General features: G+C 60.9%; 1 protein-coding gene across 1 annotated transcript in view; it reads left to right on the plus strand.

Moving 5' to 3' along the window:
• The window catches only part of LOC119512157 (collagen alpha-1(I) chain-like), a 13,140-nt gene extending 4,716 nt beyond the window's left edge, over positions 1–8,424 (plus strand). The window contains exons 4-12 of the mRNA XM_037806645.1: positions 63–279; positions 607–745; positions 4,484–4,697; positions 5,524–5,603; positions 6,541–6,666; positions 7,158–7,313; positions 7,739–7,792; positions 7,969–8,127; positions 8,193–8,424. Coding sequence (XP_037662573.1) covers positions 63–279; positions 607–745; positions 4,484–4,697; positions 5,524–5,603; positions 6,541–6,666; positions 7,158–7,313; positions 7,739–7,792; positions 7,969–8,127; positions 8,193–8,424 — 1,377 coding nt within the window. The remainder of the gene's footprint in view (positions 1–62; positions 280–606; positions 746–4,483; positions 4,698–5,523; positions 5,604–6,540; positions 6,667–7,157; positions 7,314–7,738; positions 7,793–7,968; positions 8,128–8,192) is intronic.
• The last annotated feature ends 3,466 nt before the right edge of the window (positions 8,425–11,890 follow it).

Raw genomic sequence — 11,890 nt, forward strand, 5'->3', positions numbered from 1 at the left:
TCGCGCGTGGGCGCGAGGAGGCACGGGTGGCATCCCACCGACCGCTCGGGGGGAGCTGTCAGGCCCTGCGTGTCCGCCGCGGCCGTGGCTCCTGCCGCGACGTCCCAGCCGCGGGGCCCGAGCGCCGAGTCCGCAGGGGCAGAGCGGCTGGGGGGTGTGGGACGGAGGCGCAGCCCCAGCCCGAGGACAGGACCCGGGAGCGGTGCTGGACCCAGAAGGCCGCTCCTGCCGGCTCCCCGGGCCGCTGGCGCCAGGGGTCCCAAGGGACGAGGGTGCAAAGTGAGGTGCCTGGGGCAGGAAGTCCAGGAGCCAAGCAGGAGCCAGAGAGTTGGAGCCTTATCCAGGGGCACAGAAGGTCCTGGAAGGTCCTCGGGGTGGGCTGTGATCACCTCGCCTTGGAGACGTTTTCCTCGGGCCTCCCCTCCAGGGAAGGGAGTGGGGGCCTCGGTGGAGACAGTGAGAGGTGGGCAGAGTCCAGGGGCGTTCAGGAGTGGAGCTGACAGTCCCCCATGAGGTCAGGGCATGGGGTAAGGGAGTGGAGGGGTGACCCTGACCCCTGTTCTCTGACCTGAGGGATGCAGTGCCTTTCATGGGGGCATTTCCCAGGCGGGGAGCGGGTCTGGGGGAGGCTGGTGCTGTACGTTTTGGCTGGGTTGCATTTAACGCAGCTGTGGGACATGCAGAGGGTGCTGCAGGTGGCAGCTGGAGACAAGGATCTGGAGCTGGAAGGTGGAGGTCAGCAGAGGTGCAGATGGGACCTGCAGGGTGGGAGTGATCATGGAGCGGTAACGTCCATAGAAGAGCCTGGCACATCCCAGCCTGGGGACCCACCATGTCAGGGCCGGCAGCACGGGAGGGTGGCCAGAGAGGCTGAGGGGAACCAGGGAGACAGGGGACTCGTAAGTTAGACAGAGGTCAGGGCTGTGTCCACGAAGTGCCAGAGGAGGAGGAGTTTTGTTTCTGGACAAGATGGATTAATAAGCACCAGATTACCCTCCTGCAGGAAGCAATAAAAAAAGCTCAGACAAGATATACAAAACTATGGCTTTCAAGAAACTTGACATCAGACAATGAAGAACAGTGATCCCAGAGAGACAGAAAACAAACGCTTGATGCTTCGGACTGTCCGCAGGCTGTGGAAGAGGGAGGGAAGCTGGGGTGGAGCCAACCAGCTCCAGACAGACCTCAGATTCTAGAGAGACTAAGGACGCTGAGTTCACAGAACACAGTGCCAGAGAGAAGCAAGCTGGGCAGAGAGAGAGCACAGAGACCTGCAGAGGCTCTGCCATGGGTGTTTGGCAAAGTGCTAGGTGGTAAATGCCCATGTGACAGCTGCCCAGAGCAGGGAGAGAACCACCACACGGACCCAGGAGCAGGCATGGGGCAGAGAGCTCGTGCAGGCCTTGCCTCCTGGTGGGATAGTGTCAGGGGTTCGTCTCTTCACACCTCAAACCTCTGATCTCCGTTAGAAAAGGCCTCAGCCTAATCAGGTCGAGATTTAGTGGGTTTGGTCTTCAAGCAACCTCCCATTCAATTAAGAGTCTAGGGACAGACAATAGCTTAAAAGTAAAGAGCACTCAAGACAAGAATTCAACATCAACACATTTTTACTAATGGAACACTTAAGATAAGAGGAACAAGTTTACAATTTAAAAATTAATTGATTTTACATTACCAAGCCTGGGAGCCCCTGTTCCTCCAGACACAGCTGGACATGAGATCAGAGAGCCCCCTCCCCGCCTTGTCTCGGTTACAAGAATTTGTAGCACTTCTGATTTACATTCAGTCAAATCATGTTTTATTTTTACATTAAATGATGCATGATGAACACAAGTGACTTATGAAGCAGAGTGTCTTCATCCACAATTGGTTCAAGATCAAAGGAGGGTGTCCACGTTATCAGAGATTTAGCCTTGAATGCCTGTAAAACTCTACCCAAAATATTTCTACTAATTAAGCCTTGACTTCTGTAAGGACAATACAACATACTTTTTACTTATATAAAGTCTAAAAATGAGAAAAGAGATTGCTATTACTTGTCTATAACTTTTTCATATAGTTTTCTTATTTTATTCTATGATTAGTTTAGTCATTACATCATATTGATAAACATACATTTGATTAGGACTATTATTCAACCTTGCTACGTTTATGACTTATTTATGATTAAAATAAAAGCTGCACACTGGCTGAGAGATTTCGAATGGAGTCAAGCGGTCACTCTGGTGGACATTTGTACGCACTGTATAGATAACCCTTCTTAGGTTTTAATGTATTGGAATAGCTAGAAGTAAATACTTGAAACTATCAAATGCCAACCCAGTAGCCTTGACTCTTGAAGAAGATTGTATAACAATGTAGCTTGCAAGGGGTGACGGTGTGATTATGAAAACCTTGTAGATCACGCGCCAATGTATGGATGGATGAGCAGAAAAATGGGGACAAAAACTAAATGAAAAATAAGGTGGGATGGGGGGAATGATTTGGGTGTTCTTTTTTACTTTTATTTTTTATTCTTTTTCTTTCTGGTGTAAGGAAAATGTTCAAAAATAGATTGGAGTGATGAATGCCCAACTATATGAAGGTACTGTGAACAGTTGATTGTACACCATGGATGACTGTATGGTATGTGAATATATCTCAATAAAACTGAATTAAAATAAAAAAATAGCTGCTGCCCATCTTTTCACAGGGGACCGGGTGATTACATGTTATCTATATCTAAGAAGGTTGAGAGGGCATTTCTGCTTTCTTGAAAATATTCACAGTTCTTTTAACTGTTTAGCTTCTCCTTCAATATAATTTTCTAATATGGGACTTGATGGGTATAAAACATCCGTCCCAGTTATTATAGTGAGGCCCTTCCACTTTTTACCATTTGGAAATTGTACTTGAATGTTTTTAGGTAAACGTTCTGTTAAAATATGCTTCTGTATCAGAAGGAATAACTGGTTGTTCACGATCAGAACAGAAAGTCTCAGCTGTTCCGCGAGAGCAGCACGGAGAGAAGGAGGCAGAGCCCTCGCTGTCAGTTTCTCAGCAGAGATGTCATCTGTGACAATAGTCAGTCCCGCGATGAACAGTGGTCCTGTCCTGCCTAGCAAATCACAAAGGCAGGACCCAAAATGATCAAACTGTCTCCGAGGGACACAACTGCATCACACAACTAACTCAAGAATATTTATAGAAATAAGGTCTAGCACCCAGCAAGGAAAAATTCCCAACATCTGGTCTCCAAGCAAAGCTGGCCAGCGCGCAAAAGAGCAGGATAAGGTGATTCATGAAGAGAGTAAAAATCAATTTAATACAACACGGAGATAGTGGGTGTTAGAGTTGGCAGACGAGGTTACTAACACAGACGGAGGAAACCTCAGCCTCCACAAGTGGGGGTGGAAGTGGAGGTCCGCCTGGGGGTTCCCTGAGGAGCTGGGGTGGACCCACCCGGACCTAACAGCCACGGCACCGTCTCGGGTGGATTTTTTGGTCTTTCGCACGTGTGTGCTCCTTGGTGGGGAGGGTCTGGGGGATGCAGTGCGGGTCCCCTCGGCGACAGCTGCTGACCCCCCGCCCCCGGCGCCCAGCAGGACACAGGAGCCCGTGCGGCTGGTTGGGTTTCCCTCCCTCCTCCCTTCCCTCCTCTCGCCTCCCTCCCTCCCTCCCTCCCTCCTCCCTCCCTCCTTCCCTCCCTCCCTCCTCTCCTTCCCTCCCTCTCTCCCTCCCTCCCTCCCTCTCTCCTTCCTTCCCTCCTGCCTTCCCTCCCTCCCTCCCTCCCTCCCTCCTTCCCTCCGTCCTTCCGTCCCTCCCTCCCTCCCTCCCTCCCTCCCTCCTTCCCTCCCTCCTTCCTCCCTCCCTCCCTCCCTCCCTCCTCCCTCCTTCCCTCCCTCCCTCCCTCCCTCCTTCCCTCCTTCCTCCTCCCTGCCCTCCCTCCTTCCCTCCCTCCCTCCCTCCTCCCTCCCTCCCGCTTCCCTCCTCCTCCCTCCCTCCCTCCTTCCCTCCTCCTCCCTCTCTCCCTCCCTTCCTCCCCTAGGCCTCCCTCCCTCCTTCCCTCCTTCCCTCCCTCCCTCCCTCCCTCCCTCCTTCCTTCTTCCTTCCTTCCTTCCTTCCCTCCTTCCTTCTTCCTTCCTTCCTCTTTTTCCTGTTTTTTGGTCAGTTGGATCCCTGAGGTGACAATGCAGACGCAGTGCTCTCAGCAGCAAGGACCCCATCCCCACCAGCGTCTGCCAGGATGCCAGGGTCCCTCCCCCACGCCTCACACCCCCCCCCCAGCTGGCGACTCACCTCCAGGCTTCCCTTGGGGTCAATGTCCTACTCCCAAACACCCCCACCTTCCCACCATGCCCAGCGCCTGCCCTCTTGGACCCTGCCCCTTCTCGGCCCCGGGGGTGTCCCTGGCCCCTCTGAGCTGCAGCCCCTCTCTGGGAAGACAGGCTCGGACCGCTCCGTGGGAACAGCGCAACGCCCCGTGCCCTTCTCCCCCCTCCAGGCACTCCGGCCTTGCAAAGCCCCCCTGGGAGCCAGCCCCCCGAGCTTCCATTCCCCGACCCCCGCCAGTCCTCGGCCGTCCCCCCTTTGGCTTTGCACCCCCTTCCCCTGGTACAATCTCGCCGAAGCACCTGGTGCCCGGGCTGGAGGGCAACGCTGGCCTGCAGCTCGGTTTTCCAGGGCTGCTCTGCCGGATTCGGAAGGGGCGGCTTGAAGTGGGCATTTATCCTCCCACGGTTTGGAGGCGAGACGTCCAGCCTCGACGGTCTCCCCCGCGGTCGGGGCGGCGGCTCAGGCCCTGCCCTTGGGGTCTCCTCCTCTGCTTCTGTGCCTCCTGCTTGGTCCTCACCTTACAGGGACTCCAGACATAAAGGACGAGGCCACCCTCCTCCTACTCGGCCTCCCCTTGACCAAGGGCCTGTTCGGAGATCCTGTTTGCGGGGTCCGGACTTGAACGTGCCTTTTCCCTGGAACATGGTGCCATCCCCAGCAGCCTCGCTGGTCATTTCCTCCTGCTTCAAACACCCTCTCCTCCGGCTTGTGCAACAGAAGCCACTTGTTGCTCCCTTTGTCCCTTTGGCCCATCTTCCTCAGCAGCGGAGCCCCGTTTATTAAGTGGTGTATGAGAGCAGCATGGCAAGAAGTTGGCATCCACGTTATCAGATTCGCAGCAGAGGAGCTGCAGCCCACTGTGTGCTGCTGGTGGCCGGGCATGGCGGGAGTGGGCGCTGGAGAGGCTGGGGGACTGCGGGAGCCCCTGGAGAGCACGCTGGGACAGGAGTCGAAAGCCTTTCCTCCTGCAGTTTCTCTCCAGCACGTTCCGACAAGCTTAACCTCGTGCCAACTGGCAAAGGGGAAGTGTTTAGAGGGCCCAGGTCCATTTTCACAGAACAGGCAAAAAGGACAGATGAGGAGCCGAGAGGCAACCAATAGCCAACGGGCACATCTGGCAGGCTGGAGAGACCTCCAGGACAGGGGGGAGCCCAGGCACCAGACGTGTGGGCGAGGGGGCCATCACGATGACCCCCGCCCTGGCCACAGTGTCACCACGGCCATGTGAGACCTGGAGAAGGAACCACCCACCCAGTCAGCCCCCAAGGCCACGAGAGGATCAATAACAGGTGATCGTCAGCTGCAGCCGACCAGATCAGCGTCCCCCCGGCTTCCCTGCATCCACCCCAGCCCCTCCAGTCCAGGGGTTTGCAAACACCGATGTGACCTAACACTTACCAGGGGCTCCCTGCCACAGCACCCCCACTGACCTCTCCCCTTTCACGGCACGTGGGCCCAGGCTCCGGGCTCCGGCACCCCTTTCTGCAGCTCGCTCCACCTCCTGCTTTGGGTTCTGCTCAAATGCGGCCCCCAGGTCCCCCACCCCCATCCAAGGGTCCCCACAGAACCACTCATTTTTCCACTGTGGCAGTGACACTGGTTATACATTTACGTTGTTCTGCGTGATTTACTTTATTAATGTCTCATCTCCAAGAAATTATACTCCAGAAGGGTTTGCAAATGTTCCGCTATTTTATCCTCAGCCCCTGGCATGTTGGGCACACGAGGGTCTTGCTTGAATGAATGAATGAATGAATGGTGCAGCTATGGCTGGGGGCATGGTTGGGGCTCGAGCGGCAGTGTCCCCACCCCAGGGCCCTCGGCTTGTTCCACATGCACAGGGGCGGGGCTGGGGTGCAGGACCAGCCTGAGATGGAGTCCTGCATTGTGGTCCCCATTTGCTCTGCCCAGGGCAGCATGCCAGCTCGGGCAGGGAAAGCGGGTTGGCCAAGCGGAGGACTTGGAGATTTCCCAGTCCCAGTCGGCTGGCACTTGGCAGTTGGGGACTGAGTGATGGCCTGCACTTTGGGGCCTTTTTTGTAGTTTCTGGATGTATGACTGTATTTGGAGATTTTTCCAAAACTGGGAAAACAATCTGCCTGGCTTCCTCTGCTCTGCTCCTGGAGTCGGGACAGGAAAGTGGCTGGAGGAGGAGCTGGGAAGGGGCTGGGGGTGGGGGGCATGGAGAACACCTGCAGTGCAGGCCACCGGGGTGGTGCCTCCAAGGACTTTGAGCCTGAGTGTGGCCATCGAGCTGACCCTCGTCCGGCTGCTCAGGGCCTCGTCACCCAGCCCCACTTGGGAAACCTGCCCAGACCCGGTGTCTGTGCCCACTGCAGTGGCCCCCAACTTGTAACCCCCTTTCAGCAGGATTTGCCCACCGCTCCGTCCCCTTGGCTGCACCGGCTGCACTGCTCATCTTGGGGACCCCAGGGTGGCCGCCATGGCTCCTGCTTGCAGGGCGCTCACTATCCAGTGGGGGGTGCAGCCCGGGGTGTCTTGGCTGCTGCCCCCTTGTTCCAGGGCCCCCGGGGTCTGGACGGCAGGTCACCACCCAACGCGGAGCCTGACATTAGGGGCCGTGGCAGTTGAGAATTTTTCAGCTTAAAGTCCCAGACAACCCAGCTCCAACCAGCCTAAGGAAGGCGAGAACCAATCTTTAGTGACTAATATGATGAAAAGCCCAGAGCCTGGTGGGGTGGCTCAATGTGCAGCTTTATTCGAGCTCAAGGGAGGATGCTCCCAGGCCCTGCTTTCTCTCTTCATCCCTCGTTCCGGCCTTGCTGCATCAGCTCCATCCCCTCTGCTCCTGGTTGACAGGACTCGCACCCCCTTGCCTTCAGGTTATGGGGAGGACAGAGCGTCTCTGTTCCAGCAAAGGTCTCCCTGGGCCTTGGTGGCCATGGCCGGGCCAGGGCCCCTGACCCCATACCTGGGCTGGAGAGAGGCCTGGCTGGCGGGGGCCTGGCCTTGCTCTTCTCCCTGGGCTGTGCGGGCAGGTCCCGGGGGAGCTGGGGTGCACTGCTGCCCAGAGCAGGGGGAGGGGGCTGGGGACAGCCCCACAAGGCATCTGCAAGAGAAGTTCCTGACGGCATTTTACCTGGAGGGGCGTGGAGGGGCGCCCCAGACAGAGGGCAGACAGAGCCTGCATCCACGGGAAGGTTCCACCATCTTCAGAGCTAGGCAGAGAGGGGCAGGGACAGCGGGGACAGGTGGGAGGGAGCTGGGGTTTCCTGCTCAAGGCACAGACAGGGCCATAAAGGGGTGCAGAGCAGGTGGTGGGGAGCCCTGAACCAAGCTGGGCAGCCCTTGTGGGGGCAGCTGCCACCCTGCAGAGGACTGAGCTGGGGGGCCTGTTCAGGAGGACCCCAAATCCCCTCCCACAGGCCCACCCCCCGGCATGACCCTGCTCCTGGGACCTCAGGGTGCTGGCCACCCCAGCCTGTGCCTTCCCCTTCTGGGTGCCCCAAGTCCCAGGGTGAGTGGGCAAGGCCTGGGGCTGGGGGTACAGAGCGTCCACACATGCGAGTCCCCCAAGCCCCCTCATCCAGGCCTCTCATGCACGGGGCTACTCCAGCCCCACTGGCGCTGCTGCCGGCCCACAGGCCCCTGCCCAGCTTAGGCTGCCCCCTGCACCCCGCTTTCCTCTTCAAGTCTGAGCCTGGCAGAGCTCCCTGCAAGGGGTGAGCCCCACAACCTCCACAGCCAGCGGCTTCGGACCAAGTCGCAGACTGCAGCTGCCCGCGCGGACCTGGCCGTTTCCTCCGGGGTGGTGGGCCCTGCGCCTCCCCCGCCAGGAGGGCTCGGACCCCCGTGAGTGGGCGGGGGCTGCAGGGGGGCTGCAGGGGGCTTGAGCACCTGTCCTGGGCCGGCAACAGCCTCCGTGGACCTGGGGGGCAGCCCTGGGGTGGAGAAGGGGGGAGTCAGTGGAAGGAAGGGGGACGCGCGCCCGGGGTGACTGAGCTCCGGGCCCTGGATCCTTACTCGGCCGCACTAGCTCCTCGTCGGGGGCCCAGGAAAGGCGGGGCAGGAGGGCAGACAGGGAGGCCCCCGGGCCCCCCAGAGGAGCTGCAGGGCCTCCATGTGCCCGGGACACCGCCCCAGCCCTGAGCGCTGAGCCTGTTTACTCGTTTTGCTCACAGTTGTGTGGGAAGCCCAAGCCCTCCTGTGAACAGTCACCCCCAGTCTGCACCCCGCAGTAACCCTGATCCCCTGAACTGCTGCCTTGGACACTCTCATTCCCTCCGGGTCTCGCCAAGGCAGAGCCTGTGGCTTTGGGCCGCCCCCTTCCTTTAGGCCCGGCCCTCGGAGGAGGCGGGGAGTGGGGTTCCCACCACAGCGGGGAGGAGGCGGAAACCCACCCAGGCGGACCCCCTGACGTGAGGCTGGGGCTCCTGCCTGAGGCTCAGAGGTGGGGGGTCCCCAGCGGCGCCCCCAGGTGAGGTCTGCCCTGCGACAGTCCCCTGGGAGGGGCGTAAGGGGGCTCGCGGCCCTCGTCGGGACCACCAAAGCCTCGACGGGAGGCGGCCCGCGAAGCCCCCCGCGGCGTGTTTGCTGCGGGCTGGGACGGCGCCCGGCGGGAGGGTCCGGCCGTCCCGGGTGGTTGCCTGGGTCCCGCACGGAGGGGACGCTCCTGGGGCCGCTGCCCCGCGCCCGGCCTGTGTGCGCTGGTGGAATGACCGCTGAGGCGTCAGGTCTCCGGGGAAAGCCACCTGGAAGACGGGGCACGAGTACAAAATGTGCTCGGCGGCTCTGAAGGAAACGGAAGCTGCGTCCCTCCGTGGGAGCGTCCTGGTCCTGGGGTGGGAGTGGGGGCTGGACAGGCGGGGGTCCCCAGAGACCCCACACAGGGGAGGGAAACCGAGCAGGTGCAGCCTTGGGAGCGCGCAGCATGGGCTCGGCTCTGCGAAGCTGGGCGCAGGCGCGACGGGGAGGGCGGCGGGCTCGGTGCCCAGCGGCCCCAGCTTGCCTTTGCCCGGCTGCGCCTTCAAGGCCACGGTCCCCGCGTGGGTGGGATGCTCAGGGCTCGCCGGGTGGCGGGAGGACCCGGGAGGGTGGACGGTGGATTCCCGGGGGTGGCCCGGATGGCACTGATCGCCCCTCCCGAGTCGCTGGTTGTGAGGGGAGCCCGAGAACACCTCGGATTTGCTTCCAGGACCTGGACACCCCTCCCGGGTGTCAGTGCTTTCTCTGGTGCGCTGTTCTGGAGTGAACCCCCTCTTCCAGAAAGGAAAACACACGTGAAACCCCGGCGGGCCGGGAGGGCAGGACACCGACGTCTATGAAGAGGTTAGTAAGTGATGGCCATCATCATGGCACAGAGCAGAGGACCGTTTCTCCACCCAGTTTACAGGCGAGGACACTGGGGCTCATCCAGGTAGACTGACATACTCAAGATGACCTGGAAATTTCCAGAACCAGAGCCTAGGTGCTTCGCCCAAGATGGCACAGGGCCTTGGAGGCACGGCACATGTCAGGGAGAGCAGGGGGTGTGGGGGTACGGACAGCTCTTCTCTCCCCGGAGCAGGGGGACAGTGGGCGGTTTCCAGGAGCAGCCCCCACCCCAGCACCCCCACCCCGGGCAGCCCTGCACCTGCACGTCAGTGGTCACTGGGGAAGAGGGCAGCAGGGAGCTGGACCTGACACGTGGCCGAGGGGGACCCATACGGGACAGCTGTCTGCAGACACATCGTGTGCACTCCAGGGATAAGGGGAGCCGGGGGGGGCAGGAGGGTGCGGGTCAGGGGTGGGCAGGGCAGGGTGGGCGCCCATGCTGCTCACATCTCCATCCCCGTCACCCAGCTATGGCCTCGGCTTGAGGCCTCTGTGGCTTCCAGGCTCCCCACCTAAGGCCCCAGTACCCAGGTCAAGGCCCCCAGTGTAAACCGGCCGCACCTCCACTAAAAACGGCCCCTCCAGAGGGGTCCTGCCCATGGAACGTGGGACAAGATGGAGAACACGTCTCCCGAGGAGCCCAGCACCTCCCTCATCCCGCTCACGGTGGAGGAAGCGGGCACAGGAAGGCCCCACATGGGCCGCGGGCTGGAGAGAAGCCCCTTACCACAGCGCGTTTACAGGGGGCCAGAGAGGTGCGGGCTGGGGACGGTGGCCTCGCCGAGGTCGGGGCTGGTGGCCAGTCCTCCGTCCCCGGGTTGCTCCCGCGGGGGCAGCACAAACCCGACGCTGAGGAGCCCCTGGTGGGCAGAGTCCTGGGACGGACCACATGGTCCATCTGGGCACGTGTGGGGCCAGCTTTGCCTCCCGCTGGGTTGGACTGGAACTGAGTGTGGGTGTGTGTGTTTGGGGGGCTCCCCGCTTCGGTGCTGCCCAGCAGGTGTGGCAAAGCGGGGCCTGTGGCTGTGCTCAGAGCCTCTGCTCCGGGCCTGGCTGCCCCAGCTGGATGCGGCTGCTGGGAAGGGGGGTCTGGGGGCTGGTGGGGTCTCCCCGGCATCCACTGACGAGAACCTTGGTCAGCCAGCCGGCCAGGGGCCCAGGGTTCCGATGCCCGCAGAAGAGTCTCAGGCCTCAGGACTGGGAGGCTGTGGGGGTGCCCCCGGTGGTCCCGAGTGGCTTCTGCCCAGCTGGCGGGGGGCGGGGGTCAGAGGGCCTCACCGGGGGCCGGGCTGAGGCTGGCATCGTGGGCTTTCACACAGTCCCACGTCCACTCTCCCAAGAGCCTCCTGACATTGTCCCTCTGCTGGTGGGGACGCCGAGACCCCGTCAGGCAGGGCCCGCTGTCAGAGCTGGACTCGTCTGACCTCTGGTGCACGGCACTGCTCGACCCCCAAGTGCCCGGTCCGGGGTCAGGGTCAGCGTGAAGTGGCGTCCAGGTGGCTGTGACATGACGACACGGGGGCAGGATCCCCTGGCTCTGCCCTGGGCCAGCTGAGGGTCCTCGAGAAATCACTTAATTTCCCTGTGGCTCAGTTTCCTCCTCGGGAAAAAGGGCCAATCATGAGAATTGAAGGATTTAAACACGTGAGGTGCTTACGACAGTGCCTAGAAGCCGTCCAAGAGCGTTGGCTGCTCTCACCACCATCACCGGTAGCTGCCCTTCCCCGAGTCCCGCTGTGCCAGCCGGGCCCTGGGCCACGGGGAGAGACTCGTGCCCAAGCCCCTGCCCCACCTCTCTTCTGCCCCCTCCACCTGCACACACACACGTGCACACGTGCACACATGGCGCTCTCCAGAACACCTCTTTCCCTGACCCTCGCCGCGCTCGGGAGCTGCCTGGCCTTGTGGCCTCTGGATGTCCCGGCTCCTCGGTGGCTCCCCAGGCACCGAGGCCCCTGCTCTGCCCCCCTCACCTGCCCACCTGCTCCCAGTGGGCGCATCTGCCCGTCCTCCTGGCTCCCCGGCTGCAGGCAGGACCCGGAGCTGGCCGGTCTCCAACGAGGGCTCACCCCACTGAACAGACACACCCAGGCCCCGAGAGGGAGGGGCCCTGTCCACGGCCACGTGCCGGTCCTGTGACCCGGGGGGGGCTCCTCCCGGACCCCCGCTGCACCCAGCCCCATGCCACAGAAGGGAGGGGGATGAGTGGGCAAGTGGGGACAGATGTACAGACGGTGGGGGG

The sequence above is a fragment of the Choloepus didactylus genome, chromosome 17 (assembly GCF_015220235.1).
Source record: "Choloepus didactylus isolate mChoDid1 chromosome 17, mChoDid1.pri, whole genome shotgun sequence".
Lineage (NCBI taxonomy): Eukaryota > Metazoa > Chordata > Mammalia > Pilosa > Megalonychidae > Choloepus > Choloepus didactylus.